The sequence below is a fragment of the Dipodomys spectabilis genome, unplaced genomic scaffold (genome assembly GCF_019054845.1).
Source record: "Dipodomys spectabilis isolate Male_0828 unplaced genomic scaffold, ASM1905484v1 ptg000002l, whole genome shotgun sequence".
NCBI lineage: Eukaryota > Metazoa > Chordata > Mammalia > Rodentia > Heteromyidae > Dipodomys > Dipodomys spectabilis.
The window spans coordinates 43,494,502-43,511,129 of NW_024870679.1; the positions used below are offsets into that span (position 1 = coordinate 43,494,502).

The window sequence follows — 16,628 nt, forward strand, 5'->3', positions numbered from 1 at the left end:
ATTACAGGTGTGAGCCACTGGCGCCCAGATATACATTTTTTTAATCTTCTTGTTTTAGAATTTAAATTTTTAAATTTCACCAGAATGTATTCCCCTGTTCCCATTACTTCTTTGGTATTGAGTGGGCTCATTCAATCTAAAATATTCATATTTTTGGTTTTAGAGAATTTGTTTTTCTATTTCATTTTCCCCCCTCCCCCCTCTTTTTTTGGTGCAGGTTATTGGGCTTAAACTCAAGGCCTTGTGCTCTTGTTTAGCATTTTTCTGCTCAAGGTCGGTATCCTACTATTGAGCCACATCGCCATATCTAGCTTTTGATAGTTAATGGAGATAAGAGTCTCCCAGATTTGTCTACTTTCTTTGCCTTGCTTCAGACTGGCATCTTCAGATTTTCATCCTCCTGAGTAGTTAGGAGTGAGCCACCAGTACCTGCCATTGTTTTCTTCTTTTAAGGTACTTTTGAGGTTGCTATTAACACCTTCTGTTTCATTCTTTTATGTCACATAAATTATCTTTTTATCTTTTTGCTTAGTTTTCACATTGGTCAAGATTTTGTCATTATCCTAGTTAATACTTTTGCTTACAAATACTTTCTCATACCCCCTTTCATGGCCACATGTACTTTCTTTTCATCTGTACCTGTCACATTTCTCAGATATGTTTAAATACTTTCCTTGAAATTTCTTTTCTGTAAATTACCTGTTTATTTCTGGGATGGTTTGTTGTTTGCTCATCTTAAACTTTCTCTTTCATAACATTGGTTTATTTCAGAAACCTGGGATTTGGGATTTAGTGTTAATATTTGTGAGTATCAGATACTGTTGATCACTAAAAGTCACTTGTGTTTCCTCTGAAGATCAGTAGGTAATTAATTTTTCCCTTAAAACTTTCTCTCTTGCTTAGAGAGGCTGACTGTGTCATAGTCATAGTAAGCAGTGTCTGGATCAAGAAGCCGTAGTTCTGTGTTTTTGTGTCATTAGTGTGTAGTAGACATGGAAGCAAGAGGCTAGAATATTTAGACGTTTATTCTGAGGTTGTTAAGGGTAGATAGAGTTCTTTGATAGAGTTGCCTGTGCTTTACTGTATATCTCCATTCTTGGTTCTGCTTCTCTGTTAGGCCCTAACTTAGTAGGAACCTTCCCTGTAATACGGCTTTACTTAAAGAAGGGCAAATTAACTCTCAATAGCCTAAGCTATCACTGTCAAATGTTCTGTTAATTTTGATGAAAAACTTTACATAGTAGTTTTTCATTAATGTTGTTAGTCACTGGTTAAGCATTGGCTGTATTTTATTTTTACAAATATTTGTGGTCACCCTTTTGTCATGTAAGAATGACAAAAAAGGATGAAATTTATCTCATAGATGTATTTGTTGGAAGGCTTTGATCTGTGTAGTTTTTACTTATCTAAAGTTTGTATTTTATTCTATTTGGAAGTATTTTTGTTGATCTTGTACATGTGCATAATTTGACTTAAAAATTATAGCTCCTTGGGGAACAGGGTGGGACACCAAAAATTAAGATTAAGAATTTGAGAGTGACATTACTTTTCTCTTTCTTTTTTTGCCTTTTCAGTTTGAAAAGAAAAATGGTGCAGGTTTTGATGAAATTGTAGAGAACTGTAAGTACTATTTGAGAAAAAAAAATCATGTCTTTAGGTAGATGTAATTCTGGATAAAGCATGTAATTGTTAGACTGCTTAGTTATGGCTGACTTACATGATAATTAGTCCAGTTTGATAGTTTAGGTCTCATTATTTGTATTAGTACTAATAGGTTCATTTGAATTGTGAATCTTAGTATTTTTCAGTAAATGTTTTCTTCTCAGTTATTAGTGTATTAAATACAATAAAACTTTGTGATAGTATTAATCATATAGAAAGTTATGTTTATCGTTTCCAAAGGTTTCTGCTTCATTTACCGTCTCTTACTTTTCTCCTTGGAGTCTATGTTATAGCATTTAAAAAGTAACTTTTGTTTCTATGATTATAAAAGTAATACATTTAATTTACAGTATAGAAATGAATAAAGTAGAAAGTTAAAGTCTTTGCCATTATCCTTTTTCAGAAATAACCAGTTATAACAACAGATTAATATATATCTTTCCAGACTTTTTTTCTATGAGTATACAGAGTTGTATGGTATATGGGATTTACATGTATGTGGATGAATCATGTGAATATTATTACTGCATAGATATCTTCTGTGCCAATGAATATTGACCTATTATATTCTTTTTAATGGCCATTGAGTATTATTTTATAGTACGATTGTAATTTAACTAGCCTCTTATATGCAAGGGTAAACTATTTTCAGATTTTTATTACTATAAACAACACTAAATGTTTATATCTTTTTATGCTTGTTGAAATATTTGTGGAGAGTTAAGTTCAATGAATAACATTGATAAATTATTAAAGCATTTTTTTTTTTCGTCGTGGGGCTTGAACTCTGGGCCTGGGCACTGTCCCTGTGCTCTTCAGCTCAAGGCGAGTGCTCTACCGCTTGAGCCACAGCGTCACTTCTGGTTTTCTAGTGGTTTATTGGATATGAGTCACATGGACTTTTCTACCTGGGCTGGCTTTGAAATCCTCAGATCTCAGCCTCCTGAATAGTTAGGATTACAGGCGTGAGCCACTGGTGCCCAGCCTTAAAGGATGTTTATGTGCTTGGTTAAAAAGGGTACAGTTTGTCAGCTGAATTTAAGGGAAAATCAATCCCTACCCTTCCCCTTTCCCTTTTCTTTCCATCTCTGTCTGTGTCTCCCTCTGTCCCTCTCTCTGCCTTCCCCACCAATAGGATCTGTGAATACCTCCTTTTTTTTTGGAATTAGGTTGGTAATATTTTTGAATGCTAACACGTTTTTTAGACTACATTCTAACCTGTTACTTGATGTATTGAAAAATGTTCAGTGGATTTAGTTACTCAGTGCCCTTTCAGTAGAAGGCTACAAAATAAGAGTCTAGCTAGCTTATCTAAAAGAAACACTTTAACAGAAATTAGGGTAGAGATGAAAAACCTTACTTCTTTCATATACTCAGCAAAAGCTTGTGGATGGACCTGTTTCCTACTGTGCTTACAGAAAGCAGTTCTAGTTGGGCACTGGTGGTTTATGTCTGTAATCCTGACTACTCAGTGGGCTGAGATCTGAGGGTCAAGGTTCAAAGCCAAGCCGGCGCTGGTAGCTCATGCCTGTAATTCTAGTCATTCAGGAGGCTGAGATCTGAGGATCATGGTTCAAAGCCAGCCTGGCCAGGAAAGTCTGTGAGACTCTTATCTCCAATTAACTACCCGATAACCAGATGTGGCGCTGTGGCTCCAAATGGTAGAACACTAACCTTCAGCTCAAGGACAGTGCTCAGGCCCAGAGTTCAAGCCCCTTGACTGACTCCCCCCCCCCCCCCCAAAAAAAAAAAAAAAAGCTTCAAAGCCAGCCCAGCTAGGAAAGACTGTGAGACTCTTAATCTCCAATAAACTACTAAAAAAGCTGCAAATGTCACTGTGGCTCAAGTGGTAGAACACTAGCTTGAGCAAAAGAAGCTCAGGGACAGCACCCAGAAAAAAAGCAGTTCTGTTCCAGTGGTTTTCAGTTTTTCTGAATACTATTTTTAAATTTCAAGTTCTTAGGAGAAAAGTTTCAAGTAACTTGATGATGTTTGTACTGGAATATATCCTTCTGCCATTGCTTCTTGTTTTCATGAAATAATTTTTGAGTACTTACTCTGTTACATACCTTTGCTCAAGTTTCTATTTCTTCTTTTTCTTTTTTATGGTTGGTTGTGGGGCCTGATCTCTGGGCCTGGACACTGTCTCTCAGCTCTTCAGCTCAAGGCTAGTGCTCTACCACTTTGAGCCACACAGTGCCACTTCTGGCTTTTAGTGCATTTGTGGTACTGAGGAATCGAACCCGGGGCCTTATCCATGCAAGGCAAGCACTCTACCACTGAGCCACCTTCCCAGCCCCTCAAATCTGAATACTAGTAATAAAAAATGAACTAAATGACTTCTTACAAAGTTTTTAGTCTGACACTTTAAGTTGACTTGGTCCTTTTATCTTATTTTTTGCTTTTGTAGAAACAATTTTAAAAAGCAATCAGGAATCTGAAGTTTTAAATTATTGTAGTTGTGCTCTGTTCCTAATATTGGGATCTTTCTTTCTTTCTCTCTTTCTTTCTTTCTTTTTTTTTGTCAGTCATGGGCATGAACTCTGAGCCTGGGCGCTATCCTTCAGCTCTTCAGCTTAAGGCTAGTGCTCGACCACTTGAGCTATAGCACCACTTCCGGCTTTTTCTGCTTATGTGGTGCTGAGGAATTGAACCCAAGGGCTTCAGGCATGCAAAGCAAGCACTCTACCACTGAGCCACCTTCCCAGCCCCCTCTTTTTCTTTCTTTCTTTCTCTCTCTCTTTCTTTCTTTCCTTCTTTCTTTCTTTCTTTCTTTCTTTCTTTCTTTCTTTCTTTCTTTCTTTCTTTCTTTCTTTCTTTCTTTCTTTCTTTCTTTCTTTCTTTCTCTTTCTCTCTTTCTCTCTCTTTCTTTCTCTCTCTCTCTTTCTTTCTTTCTTTTTTGCTGGTCGTGGAGCTTGAACTGTGGGCCTAGGCACTGTTCTGAGCTCTTCAGCTCAAGGCTAGCACTCTACCACTTGAGCCATAGCACCCACTTCCAGCTTTTTCTGTGTATGTGGTGCTAAGGAATCGAACCCAGGGCCTCATGCATGCAATGCAAGCACTCTACCACTGAGCCACCTTCCCAGCCCCAGGATTTATATTTCTGATACACTGTGGGGTTTTGCTCTACTCTCTCAACTGCTATTAAGCTGGAAAAAGAAGCTCAGTGGTAAACTGCTTTCTTAGCAAGCGGGAGGCCCTGGGCTTGATTCCTACCACCACAGGACAAAGAGAAGGAAAAAAAATGCTGAAGGTTAATAAAGGTTTTTATATCAAACGTTGTATGCAAATAGTATGATAAAGATTACCCTTTATTTCTCTTTTTCTTATATCTTAAAACATGAAAGGAATATTGAAAGCTTTGGAGGTAAAGAAGTGACTAGTTTGGCCATTTTCCAGGGAAGGATTTCAGTATCTATCCAGGAATGATAAGGCAGACTACCGGGTACCTAATGTTTACAAAGTTTTGGTGGTCATTCAGGGCCTTCGATTTTGTCTTAGAATTCATGTCCAGGAAAAAAAATGGTTACATTTCTGTTCAGTATTTCAAACTGACCATTGTAGTGATAGACTTAGGAAGTATCCAGAAGCATACCATGGTAAGGGCTGTAGTTACAACTTAGATCCTTGCACTTGTTAGACGGGTACTCTTACCACTTGAGTCACACTCCCATTCCTTTTTGCTTTAGTTATTTTTGGGATTGGGTTTCCTATTTATGCCCCTGCTGGCTTGGACTGTGATCCTTCTTTTTTTACATCTTGCATAGCTGTGATGATAGATACACAGAGCAGTTGGATCAGGCAGGGGTTTGCTAATATTGATCTTGAATTATGATCCTTTGCCTCCCTACTAGCTAGGATTACAAGTGTGAGGCATCATACCCAATTTAAAGACAGCTTTTTTTTTTTGGGTCCGGTTGTGAGGCCTGAACTCTGGGCCTGGGCGTTGTCCCTCAGCTCTTCAGCTCAAGGCTAGCGCTCTACCACTTGAGCCACAGCGCCACTTCCGGCTTTTTGCTTTTTGCTTATGTGGTGCTGAGGAATCGAACCCAGGGCCTCTGGCTTGCAAGGCAATCACTCTACCACTGAGCCACCTTCCCAGCCCAAGACAGCTTTTTTTATAGGTGGAGGGATGAGTATAGCCTAACCTCAGCCTTCTGAACTTTTTCATTCTCCCTTTTAGTCTACATTGACCTTTTTTGGAGATAGCATTAGCTAATACAATTGATATATCTTATGTTTGATGAACTCATAAGAATAACAAAATGCTGTTATAAATAAAAATAAATTTACAATGACTATTGTGTGAAAATACAATTATGCAACCTTTTTAAAAAAATATATATTTTGTTGCGGTCCTGAGGCTTGGACTTAGGTCCTGGGCACTCTTCTTGAACTGCTTTGCTCAAGGGGATAGCACTCTAACACTTAAGCCACATCTCCACTTCTGGCTTTTTTAGTGCTTAATTGGAAATAGGAGTCTCAATGGATTTTCCTGCCCTGGCTGGCTTTGAACCACAATCCTCAGATCTCAAGTCTCCTGAATAGCTAGGATTATAGTCATGAGACACTGGCGGCTGGCTACAAAGATACTTTAACAGTACTTGTTTTCTGGATTATATAAAGTATGAAATTAAAAATTAGATTTGTGATTTGAAGACGAACCTGTTTATTTGAAGAGAGGAGATAGCAGCTAAGTATTGTATGGTAAGAAAGGAGAGAAGATAAACTTAAAAAGTCATAAATAGCCTAACTAGTATTTGACACCTCTCTGATATAGTATATCTATAGCTATTGACTTGAATGACTTTTGCTTTATTTATTCATTTATTTTTGTTTAACTTTACTTTTGTTCTACTTTCAGAAACAATATGATCCTGAGATATTGAAAACTTGAATGTTGTAAAAAGATATGGTCTCTCACATCTGTGGCCCTTGGTACTGTGGAGGCTGAGATCAGAATGATCATGGCATGAGGCCAGGGCAGACAAAATGTTTATGGGACATCCTATCTCCCCAGTAAAAGTGAATATGGTGGTTCATGCCTATCCCAATTTTTTTTTGTGTGTGGCAGTCCTGGAACTTGAACTCAGGGCCTGGTTACTGTCCCTGAGCTTCTTTTGCTCAAGGCTAGCACTCTACCATTTGAGCCACAGCACCACTTTCGGCTCTTTTTGTTTATGTAGTACTAAGGAATTGAACCTAGGGCTTCATGCGTGCTAGGCAAGTACTCTGTTCCACTAAGCCACATTCCTAGTCCCCATCCTAATTTTGTGAGAAGTGTAAATAGAATGGATGGGTATTCAGGTTGCCCCTGGGAAGAAAGGATGGCCCTATTTAAAGAATAACTAAAGCAAAAAGTAGAAATAGAGGTGTTCAAGTGGTAGAGTACCATCCTTTGTATAAAAGGTAAGGGACTAGCCCTGATTTCAAGCACCATTACCAGCACTTTTTTAAAAAAAAGAAAGAAAGAAAGAAAAAAGGCTGGGTGTGTCTCAAGTGATAGAGTACTGCTAGCAAGTGCAAGGCTCTGAGTTCAAACTTCAGTGTCACAAAATAGAAAAGGTGTGGGGCTATCTGGTTTAGTTAATCAGTAAAGTACATGCAACATACAGTAGGCATTGGGTTGCTCACCAGCAGTGCACCAAAAAAAAGGATAGGTCTTATTCCACAAAGTTTATGATTCTGTATTGTACATGCTCTAATGTGTTTCAGTTTAAACAGGACAGTGAAGGTTTTTAGGTACATGCTGAGTATTTGTGAGTATAAGCATCATTAATCTTGCTCATTGCTTCTGTAGTGCTACAATTTTCAAAAAACTGAAGTCTGTTGTCTTGTTAAAAAATGAAGAACAGGGGCTGGAAATGTGGCTTAGAGGTAGAGTGCTTGCCTAGCATGCATGAAGCTCTGGGTTTGATTCCTCAGTACCATATAAACAGAAAAGCCAGAAATGGCGCTGTGGCTCAAGTGGTAGAGTGTTAGACTTGAGCAAAAGCAGCTCAGTGACAGTGCCTAGGCCCTGAGTTAAAAAAAAACCCCAAAAATAAAAAACAAAAATGAAGGAACAAATGGTTGGGTTTCTAGAGGTTTTTTTTGTATTTGGGCCTGAAATTACATATATATTTTTTCTGTAGTGAGGCTTAAACTTTGGGCTTTGAACTTGCTCAGTTTGCTTGCTCATGGCTAGCACCCTATCACTTGAGCTACTGCAGTCCTTTGTTGGTTAACTGGAAATGGAGTCTCTTAGACTTTCTGCTCAGGCTGTGTTGTTGACAGCTGCAATTTGAAAGAAGACTGAGATGTATTCTAGGTATAACCTAATTTTTATGAAAATTTGTTCTATGGCTATTAGCCTTTTCAGTTTAGGATTATAAACAGGAATTGGTGTTCTTTTTAATGCAGTTAATGTTCATTGATGAGAATCAGAATTTTAGAGTAGTTCTAGAAGAGTATCTTTTTTTAAAAGACACAGAATTTGATATGATTACCAAGAAGACTCAGTTATGTTTGTTCCCAAATTTGTTTGTTCTAGTAGTGTTTGATTTTAATTTTGTCCTCATAAACTAGTGGAGTCTTTCTTTGAAAAGTAAGCTGTTTGTGTGAAAATTGGAAAGAGTAGGTAAGCCAATGGTGCTTATATGTGTCTAACTTTTATTCTACTTTAAAGAAACCATTTTCATTTGTGAAAATGGCTTCAACATTTATGATCTATTCAAGAAAGAAATGAAATGAGCATAGCCTGAGCATAGCCATTAGTTTTGACCAATCATCACATTATTGACAGATGTACTTCTGTGAAACTCAAGTAAAAACAAATGTTTAAAGCATGTTACATGTTTAATGGTTTCTAGCTTCATATGAGTATTGATTAACAAACTACATTTGTGGTTCTATCATTTAAAGTAGCTTTTATTATTTAGGAAGTTGTATTATATAGAATAGCAATAAAAAATTATCATAAATATTTCTGTGACAAAATATTAATTTAAGCTTTTATTTAAAATGTGCAACTTCACTTCATTTTGTGTATATAATTTGTTTTTAGATTCTAAGGAGTTTGCTTGTACTTTTATTTCTCTGTTCCTTTATATAACAGGGAAAAGTAACAACTGCAGGAAATTTTTATAGACCCATGATCTCTAAAGTTAAAATCACAATCGATACTACTTTATTTCTGAGAAATCATAGTTTGATAACAAGAGTGTAAAGAAGAAATTAAATAACATGTTACAAATAAAAAGAATAGCTCTTTCACAGTGTTCATTTATGTGGTAGTTGGATTCTTAATTGATGGTTTTACCTTAAAATGAAGTGATTCTTAGATGTAATTTAGAAATGTTAGTATGCCAGTAGAGTAAGAGCCAAGCATAAAAAACTGGAGTAAAAGTCAATTTTATTTGGCATAGTGAAATTTGCTGTTATTACCAAACATTGTACTTAAATTATTAAAGAATCCTTTTACAAAATTTTAACCATCTAAGCTCAGCTCACACCTGTAATCTCAGCTGTTTACGAAGCTGAGATCTGAGGATCAATAATTAAAGCTAGCCTGGGCTGACAAATCCATGAGACAAATGAGAAATAAAAACACCGTTCTTACCAAAAAAAAAAAAAATCCCAAAAAACAAAACAAACAAAACACAAAGTGAAAATGCCTGTATTGACTTTAGATTTTAGTTTCTGTGTATTTTCTTTATTTTTTCTTTCTTTATTTTTTTTTGCTAGTCATGGGGCTTGAATTCAGGCCTAGGCACTGTCCCTGAGCTGCTTTTGCTCAAGGCTAGCACTCTACTACTTGAGCCACAGTGCCACATCTAGTCTTTTCTGTTTATGTGGTACTGAGGAATTGAACCTAGGGCTTCGTGTGTGCTAGGCAAGTACTCTACCACTGAGCTACATTGCCAGTCCCTATTTTCTTTAATTTTGATAATTTCTTGAAGAATTATCTGTACTTATGGTTTCAAAGTTAACTCTTCTCAACTTCTATTGAGATTACTCCACTGGTTTGTACCCTCATTTTCCAATGGTAAATAGCTCTTTGTCAAATTAGAAGTATGTTAGCATTCATTATCATTAGTCACTCCTTTTTCTCTCTTCTTTTTTTTTTGGTTGTGGGGCTTGAACTCTGGGCCTGGGCTCAGCTCTTCAGCTCAGCTCTTCAGTCCCTCAGCTCCTCAGCTCTAGGTGAACATTCTATCACCATAGCGCCACTTCCCGTTTACTGGTGGTTAATTAGAGATAGGATTCTCATGGATTTTTCTGCCCAGGCTGGCTCTGAACTGCGATCATCAGATCTCAGTCTTCTGAGTAGCGAGGATCACAGGTGTGAGCCCTCAGGGCCCAGCTTAAAAGGAAAAAAAAACCCAAAACATATATTGTTTTGTTTTGTTTTGTTTTTTCAGAGTCGGGGACTGAACTCAGGGCCTTGCACTTACCAGGCACGTGCTCCTGAATTGAGCTACCCAACCCCTCTTTATTCTTCATTCTCTATTTGTAGTAAATAAACTTAATATGTAATCTTATCTAGTCTTTATGATTTTTTTTTTTTTTTTTTTGGTCTTTTTTGGACATGTGGCTTGAACTCTGGGCTTGGATGCTGTCCCTGAGTTCTTCAACTCAAGGCTACCACTCTACTGCTTGAGCTACAGTGCACTTTGGTTTTCTGGTGGTTAATTGGAGATAAGAGTCTCGTGAACTTTCCTGCCAGGGCTGGCTTTGAACCGCTATCCTCAGAACTCAGCTGAGTAGCTAGGATTATAGATAGGATTATAGATGTGAGCCACTGGTGCCCGGCGTCTTCGTGAGTATTAGGTATCAGCTCTTCATTGATAAACCTAAATTTCTTTAACAGTATCATCTTCACCTATAGACTAATACATCCAACTGTCTTCTGAGATCTTGATTCAGAAATTTAATGGTGATACCAAAATGAAAGGTCTAAAAACAAAGTGTGTGTGCTACTCTTTACAATTTGCTTTTCCTTTAACTTTCCTGTCTCATGAAATGGCATATTATTGTGTATTCCTTGATTCCTTTTGTACCTAGCACTTCAGTATATTGGAAAATGACATGCAAATCTAACCATTTCTCATACTTAGTTTTTACTGCTCTATCCTAGTCTACTAGTTTTTTTCTTGGATTATAACAAATGGATTTCTAACTGGGCTTTCTGCTTCTATTCTTTACCTTAAATGCAACACATTTATAGTATACAGAAATTTTATGGAAAATACATGATCCTTGTAAGGCATAAATCACATTAATCTATACCCAGGATCTTTTAATTATTTCCTTTCATATTTAAATGCATAAAAATTGTCTATTGCTTTCAAATACTTGATAGATCAATTTTTTTCTTTCTGCCTTTTTTTCCTCCCTGGTGGTTGTGGGGCTTGAACTTAAGGCCCAGGTCCTGTCCCTAAGCTTTTTCACTTAAGGCTAATGCTCTACCACTTTGAGCCACAGTGCCACTTCCAGTTTTCTGGTGGTTAATTGGAGATAAGAGTCTCATGGACTTTCCTGCCAGGGCTAGCTTTGAACTGAGATCCTCAGATCTCAGCCTCCTGAGTGGCTAGGATTACAGGTATGAGCCACTGGTACACTACTTGAAGCCTATATATATATATATTTTTTTTTTTTTTGGTCGGTTGTGGGGCTTGAACTCTGGGCCTGGATGCTGTCCCTCGGCTCTTCTTCTCAAGGTTAGTGCTCTACCACTTGAGCTACAGCGCCACTTCTGGTTTTCTAGTGGTTTATTGGAGATAAGAGTTTTCATGGACTTTCCTGCCCTGGCTGGCTTTGAACTGCCATCCTCAGATCTCAGCCTCCTCAGTAGCTAGGATTACAGGCGTGAGCCTCCAGCACCTGGCTGAAGCATATAATTTTTAATAATTTTTCATGTACCATGAGGACATTCACAAGAGAATGAAGTCTGAGTAATCAAAGCAGAGCCATCGTGTCATGCACACCTATAATTTAGGATTGCCATTGAGGTCATCACTATGACACCTCATCTGAAGCAGATTGAAAGCAACACTATTGTAGGGGTGGAAGGAGTTGCAGCTCAAGTAATATAGCACTTGCCTAGTAAGTGTATGACCTGAATTCAACTTGCAGTACCATAAAGAAGGGGAGTTTGACAAGAGGGGAGGGGGGGATAGAGAGGGAGGAAGCCAAACCAAAGTGCTTTTATAATAACTGTGAACATGGAACAATGTATTTGTGAAGGAATGTCAGATTAAAATTTTTTTTTTTGGACAATGGTAGTGAGTTCCAGAAATATCAGTCGGAGATACATAGGAAGAGTGTAATGGTAGTGGAACATTCAGGGTTAGTCCAGAGAGTTTACTTCAGTGGTTTATCGAGTCCCATTTTCTAGTCCTGATGAGTCTTTTATCCTAGTCCTTTTGGTACAGTGAGGCTGTCCCCTCACCTTCACATGCATACAAAAGAATCTTTACATGTTTTATTAGAAATCAACATCTCTAAGAACGATTTTAGATCGCCAGTGTGTTTTCAAGTTGACTTAAATATTTTTGTAGTAGACATTAGTACATGTGCTTGAAACTCAAAGAAAAGAATGGTTATTTGGGAAGTATTTTTGTCTTCCAGCCACCTGATTTTGCTTTTGGTAGCAAATTAATGTAAAGTTTCTTAAATGTAGTGATAGTCCTTATATTGTATTTATAATATTATGCATGTATATTCATATTTTCCCTTAGTAAATCTTGAAAACTAATATAATACTGCCTCATTCTCTTTAACTATAATGTGCTATGATAGGTAAATTTGTAATAAACTTACCTCATTGTTGAACAGAGGCAGTTCCCAATAATTTGCTCATATACATACTCCCTTTCATAGATTGTGTGTGTGTGCACATGTGTGTGCATATGCCTCTTTGGAGGTTATTTGGAGATATGAGTCTCACAGACTTTCCTGCCCCAGCTGGCTTTGATCCCCGATCCTCAGGTCTCAGCCTCCTCAGTAGCTAAGATTACAGATGTGAACCACCAGTGCTCAGTTTTAGAGCTCTTTTGAGATTATACCTGCATTATTCTTTCTTTTCTTTCCTTCTCTCCTTCCTTCCTTCCCTTTCTTTCCTTTCTCTCTCCTTCTTTCTTTCTGCTTTTCTTTTCTTTTCTTTCTCTGGGGCTTGAACTCAGGGCCTGAGTGCTGTCCATAAGCTTCTTCGGCTCAAGGATAGCGCTCTACCACTTGAGTCACAGCACCACTTCCGGGTTTTTTCATTTTTGCTTATGTGGTGCTGAGGAATCGAACCCATAGCCTCAATTATGCAAGGCAAGTGCTCTCTACCACTGAGCCACCTTCCCAGCCCCCTTTTCTTAATAGTTTATTGGAGATAAGAGTCTCATAGACTTCCCTGCCCAGGCTGACTTTGAACTGCTATCCTCAGGTCTCAGCCTCCTGAGTTGCTAGGATTATAGGTGTGGCCATCACACCTGCCCAACCTGAATAAATTCTTAATAAATTCTTAACAGTAATGTTGTGTCAAGAAAGCTTATATATTTCTGGCTTCATTGGGTCACACCTGTAATCCCAGCCATTCAGGAGGCTGAGATCTGAGGGTCACAGTTCAAAGCCAGCCTGGCAGGAAAATCTATGAGGCTTTTATCTCAATTTAACTACCAGGTATGTCTGGTAGGCTCAAGGTGTGGCTCAAGTGGTAAAGCTCTAGCTTTGAGAATATGAAAGCTCAGGGTCAGCACCAATACCCTTGAGTTCAAGCCCCAAGACTGGCAAAAGAGATAAAGAGGAAGGAAGACAGGAAGGTAGGAAGATTTTTTTATTCTGGATTTTGTGTTATCATTAAAAAGTCTTATTCTTACCTTAAGACTTAATAATCCTACCATCATAGTTACTTTATCTCCCTCCCTCACTCCCTCCTTTGTTCCTTCCCTGAGGTTTGAACTTTGAGCTTGCTTGGCTAGTGTTCTGTCATTTGGGCCATGCCTCAAGCCCCCTATTTGATGGTTATTTTGGAGATGGAATCTTGTGATCTTTCTGCCTAGGCTGGCCTTGATCATCTTGATCTCAGCTTCCTAAGTAGCTAGGACTATAGGCACGAGCCATCAGTGCCTGGCTTAATTTTCTTACACCACTGGGACTTATTTTGGTGTGAGTTAAAGACCTAGTTTCCACCAGCCCCACTACCGTGAGAGCTACTGGTTCTGGTAAAGTTAAGCCCCTTCACCCCAGCTGGCATTCGTTCCTCCTCTGTGCTGTCCCAAGCTGCCACCAACATTGCCCTCTTGTGAAGATTAAGTCCTATCTATTGAGCTTCGGGATTTTATGTTGTTTTCTACACTTATTTCAGTAGAGAAACTGGCTTTATCACCAGGTTCTTTTTTACACATATTTTAAATTCCCACATGAGCATACTGTCCAACTTGTGTTTTTCATAAAGTCAAACTTTTTTTTTTATTGGTAGTGGGGCTTGGCACTATCCCTGTGCTCTTCAGCTTGAGGCGAGCACTCTACCACTTGAACTACAGTGCCACTTCTGGTTTTCTAGTGGTTTAATGGAGATAAGAGTCTCACGGACTTTCCTGCCTGGGCTGGCTTTGAACCGTGATCCTCAGATCTCAGCCCCCTGAATAGCTAGAATTACAGGTGTGAGCCACTGGCGCCCGGCTTAAAAATCAAACATTTCTTAAGGTCAAATTTGTTTTGCAGTGATGTGGTAAGTTGCCAAATAATCGAGATTATTTTAAAATGTTTTGTTCAAACTCTTTGTTTTTTAATTAAAATTTACTTTCAGTGTATGTAGGGTTGGTTTTTTTTTTTTTTGTGGGGGGTATTTTTTGTTTTTATTTGGCTTTTAATGTAAGGTGGATATTCCTGTCATTTTACATGATTTCGTACTGAGATTTTATATATAAATTATAAAATGTTTCCCTAAAAAAAAAATCTGGTTTTTCCCAGGGGCTACCTCTTTCTCTTAATATGCTATATCCTGAAATTAAATGTAAAGATGTTGAAAGTTGCTTTCAACATTACTTTTCAGTATTGATTGCTCATCTGGAACTTAAACTGCTGGCCCTTTAAAATGCACTTGATTCATGAAAACAGTTACAGAACACATGCTATGTGGCTTGCTAGTAAAGATTAAGTATTGAATAGAAAAGGTTCTTAATTTTTACCTTTAGGTGCTTACTGTGTGGCCAGTAGATTTATTTGTTCATCAGTACGCTTTGACAACCTGTTTCTTTAACAGGTGTTTAAAAACTGCTTTTGTTGAAAAGCACTGACTCCCTACTTTTATCCTTTGCTATGAACAGTTCTCTCCTCCAATCACTTTGAAGCCAACTTGAAAGCCAGAGGAATAGACTTATTCTTATGAGAGTTTTCAAATAAAGGGAAAACTGAAAGAATAGTATATTAAGACCAGTCCCAGTAGCTCACTCCTGTAATCCTAGCTACTCAGGAGGCTGAGATCTGAGGATTGTGGTTCAAAACCAGCCCTGTCAGGAAAATCCATGAGACTTTTATCTTCAGTTAACCACCAGAAAACTGGAAGGATGCTGTCGCTCAAAATAGTCATTGCTTTGAGCCAAAGAGCTCAGAGCCAGCGCCCAGGCCCAGCGTTTAAGGGCTGTGACTGACCAAAAAAAAAGAATAGTATATGAAATAACTGTAATACTCCCTGTCTCCCGTTTGTCATGCTTTTTTCTCTGTGTCATGCTAGGAGGGAGTAAGTATCAGGCATGTTGATAACTCACCCGTAAATGTGCGTGTGTCCATATGTGTTCGTGCGAGTGCCCATGCACGCTGCTATTGGGCCTTGAACTTTGAGCCTAGGCAGGGACCTTGAGCATATTCAGTAGCTCTGCTACTTGAGCCACAGTTTCACTTCTGGTTTTTGCTGGTTAATTGATGGTAAGAGTCTCATGGACTTTTCTTCCTGGGCTGGCTTTGAACCTTGTTCCTCACATCTTAACCTTCTGAGAGGCTAGAATGACAAGCATGGGTCGGTAAATTTTGTAGTGTGTACTCCCCCAAGATTTTAGCATCTGATTTACCATCTGTTGTCTTAATTTATTTTAGGAAATATAAGTGATTTTATAATAAAATCATAAATTATTATAAATTATAAATTATTAAGTAATTTAAAAATAAATTTTATTAAAATAAAGTTATTGTTAAAAATAATAACATAAATGATCTATAATATCAAGCATGTTCCTTAATATTAGGAAAAGCTTTTTTTCCTATATATAACATCACCATGAACTCAAATTTTTATTTACTCTAATACTATTTCTGATTTTCTTTCACTTTTATATCATCTTTACAACCTAGCACAGTACTTTCTAACTATAGAACCTGTGCTGGATGAGTGACTCTATATTTTATGCACTGAGAGCTATTGAAGGATCTTTTTTATTTTTTATTTTTTTTTGTCCATCATAGGCCTTGAACTCTGGGCCTGGGCGCTGTCCCTGAGCTCTTCAGCTCAAGGCTAGCACTCTACCACTTGAGCCACAGCGCCACTTCCAGCTTTTTCTGTGCATGTGGTACTGAGGAATCAAACCCAGCCCTATTGAAGGATCTTAAGAGAAGGTTTTAATATGGAACGATTTATGTTGTAGAAAGACACTTCTAGTGTCTATGGAGAGGGCAACTTGAGGTCAACTTTCATTTGGGTTCTGGACAGTTTGGACTTAGTTACAAATAGGGAATTTATTGGATCATGGAGTCCAGGTAAGGGTTGAAAAATCAAACAAATGGGCTTCAAGAATAGATAAAAACAAAGATGCTATTTTCAGTCTTTGCTTTGTGTCCCTCTAATTTTTACCAGTTTTTGTTTGCCTTCTTTAGACCATTAAACTTGGTTTGAGCATGGTGTTTGTAAGAATATAGTTGCTTCCTGGATATTTATGTGAATTGAGTTAGTGTATTATATGATATATAAGGTGTTGTGTGTGTGTGTGTGTGTGTGTGTG

General features: G+C 37.9%; 1 protein-coding gene across 3 annotated transcripts in view; it reads left to right on the forward strand.

Moving 5' to 3' along the window:
• Window positions 1-16,628, forward strand: part of Zmym4 (zinc finger MYM-type containing 4) — a 112,679-nt gene that overhangs the window by 27,449 nt on the left and 68,602 nt on the right. For all 3 annotated transcript variants that reach the window (XM_042677431.1, XM_042677437.1, XM_042677425.1), the window contains one exon: window positions 1,575-1,620. In XM_042677431.1, the coding sequence (XP_042533365.1) occupies window positions 1,575-1,620 (46 nt within the window). The remainder of the gene's footprint in view (window positions 1-1,574; window positions 1,621-16,628) is intronic.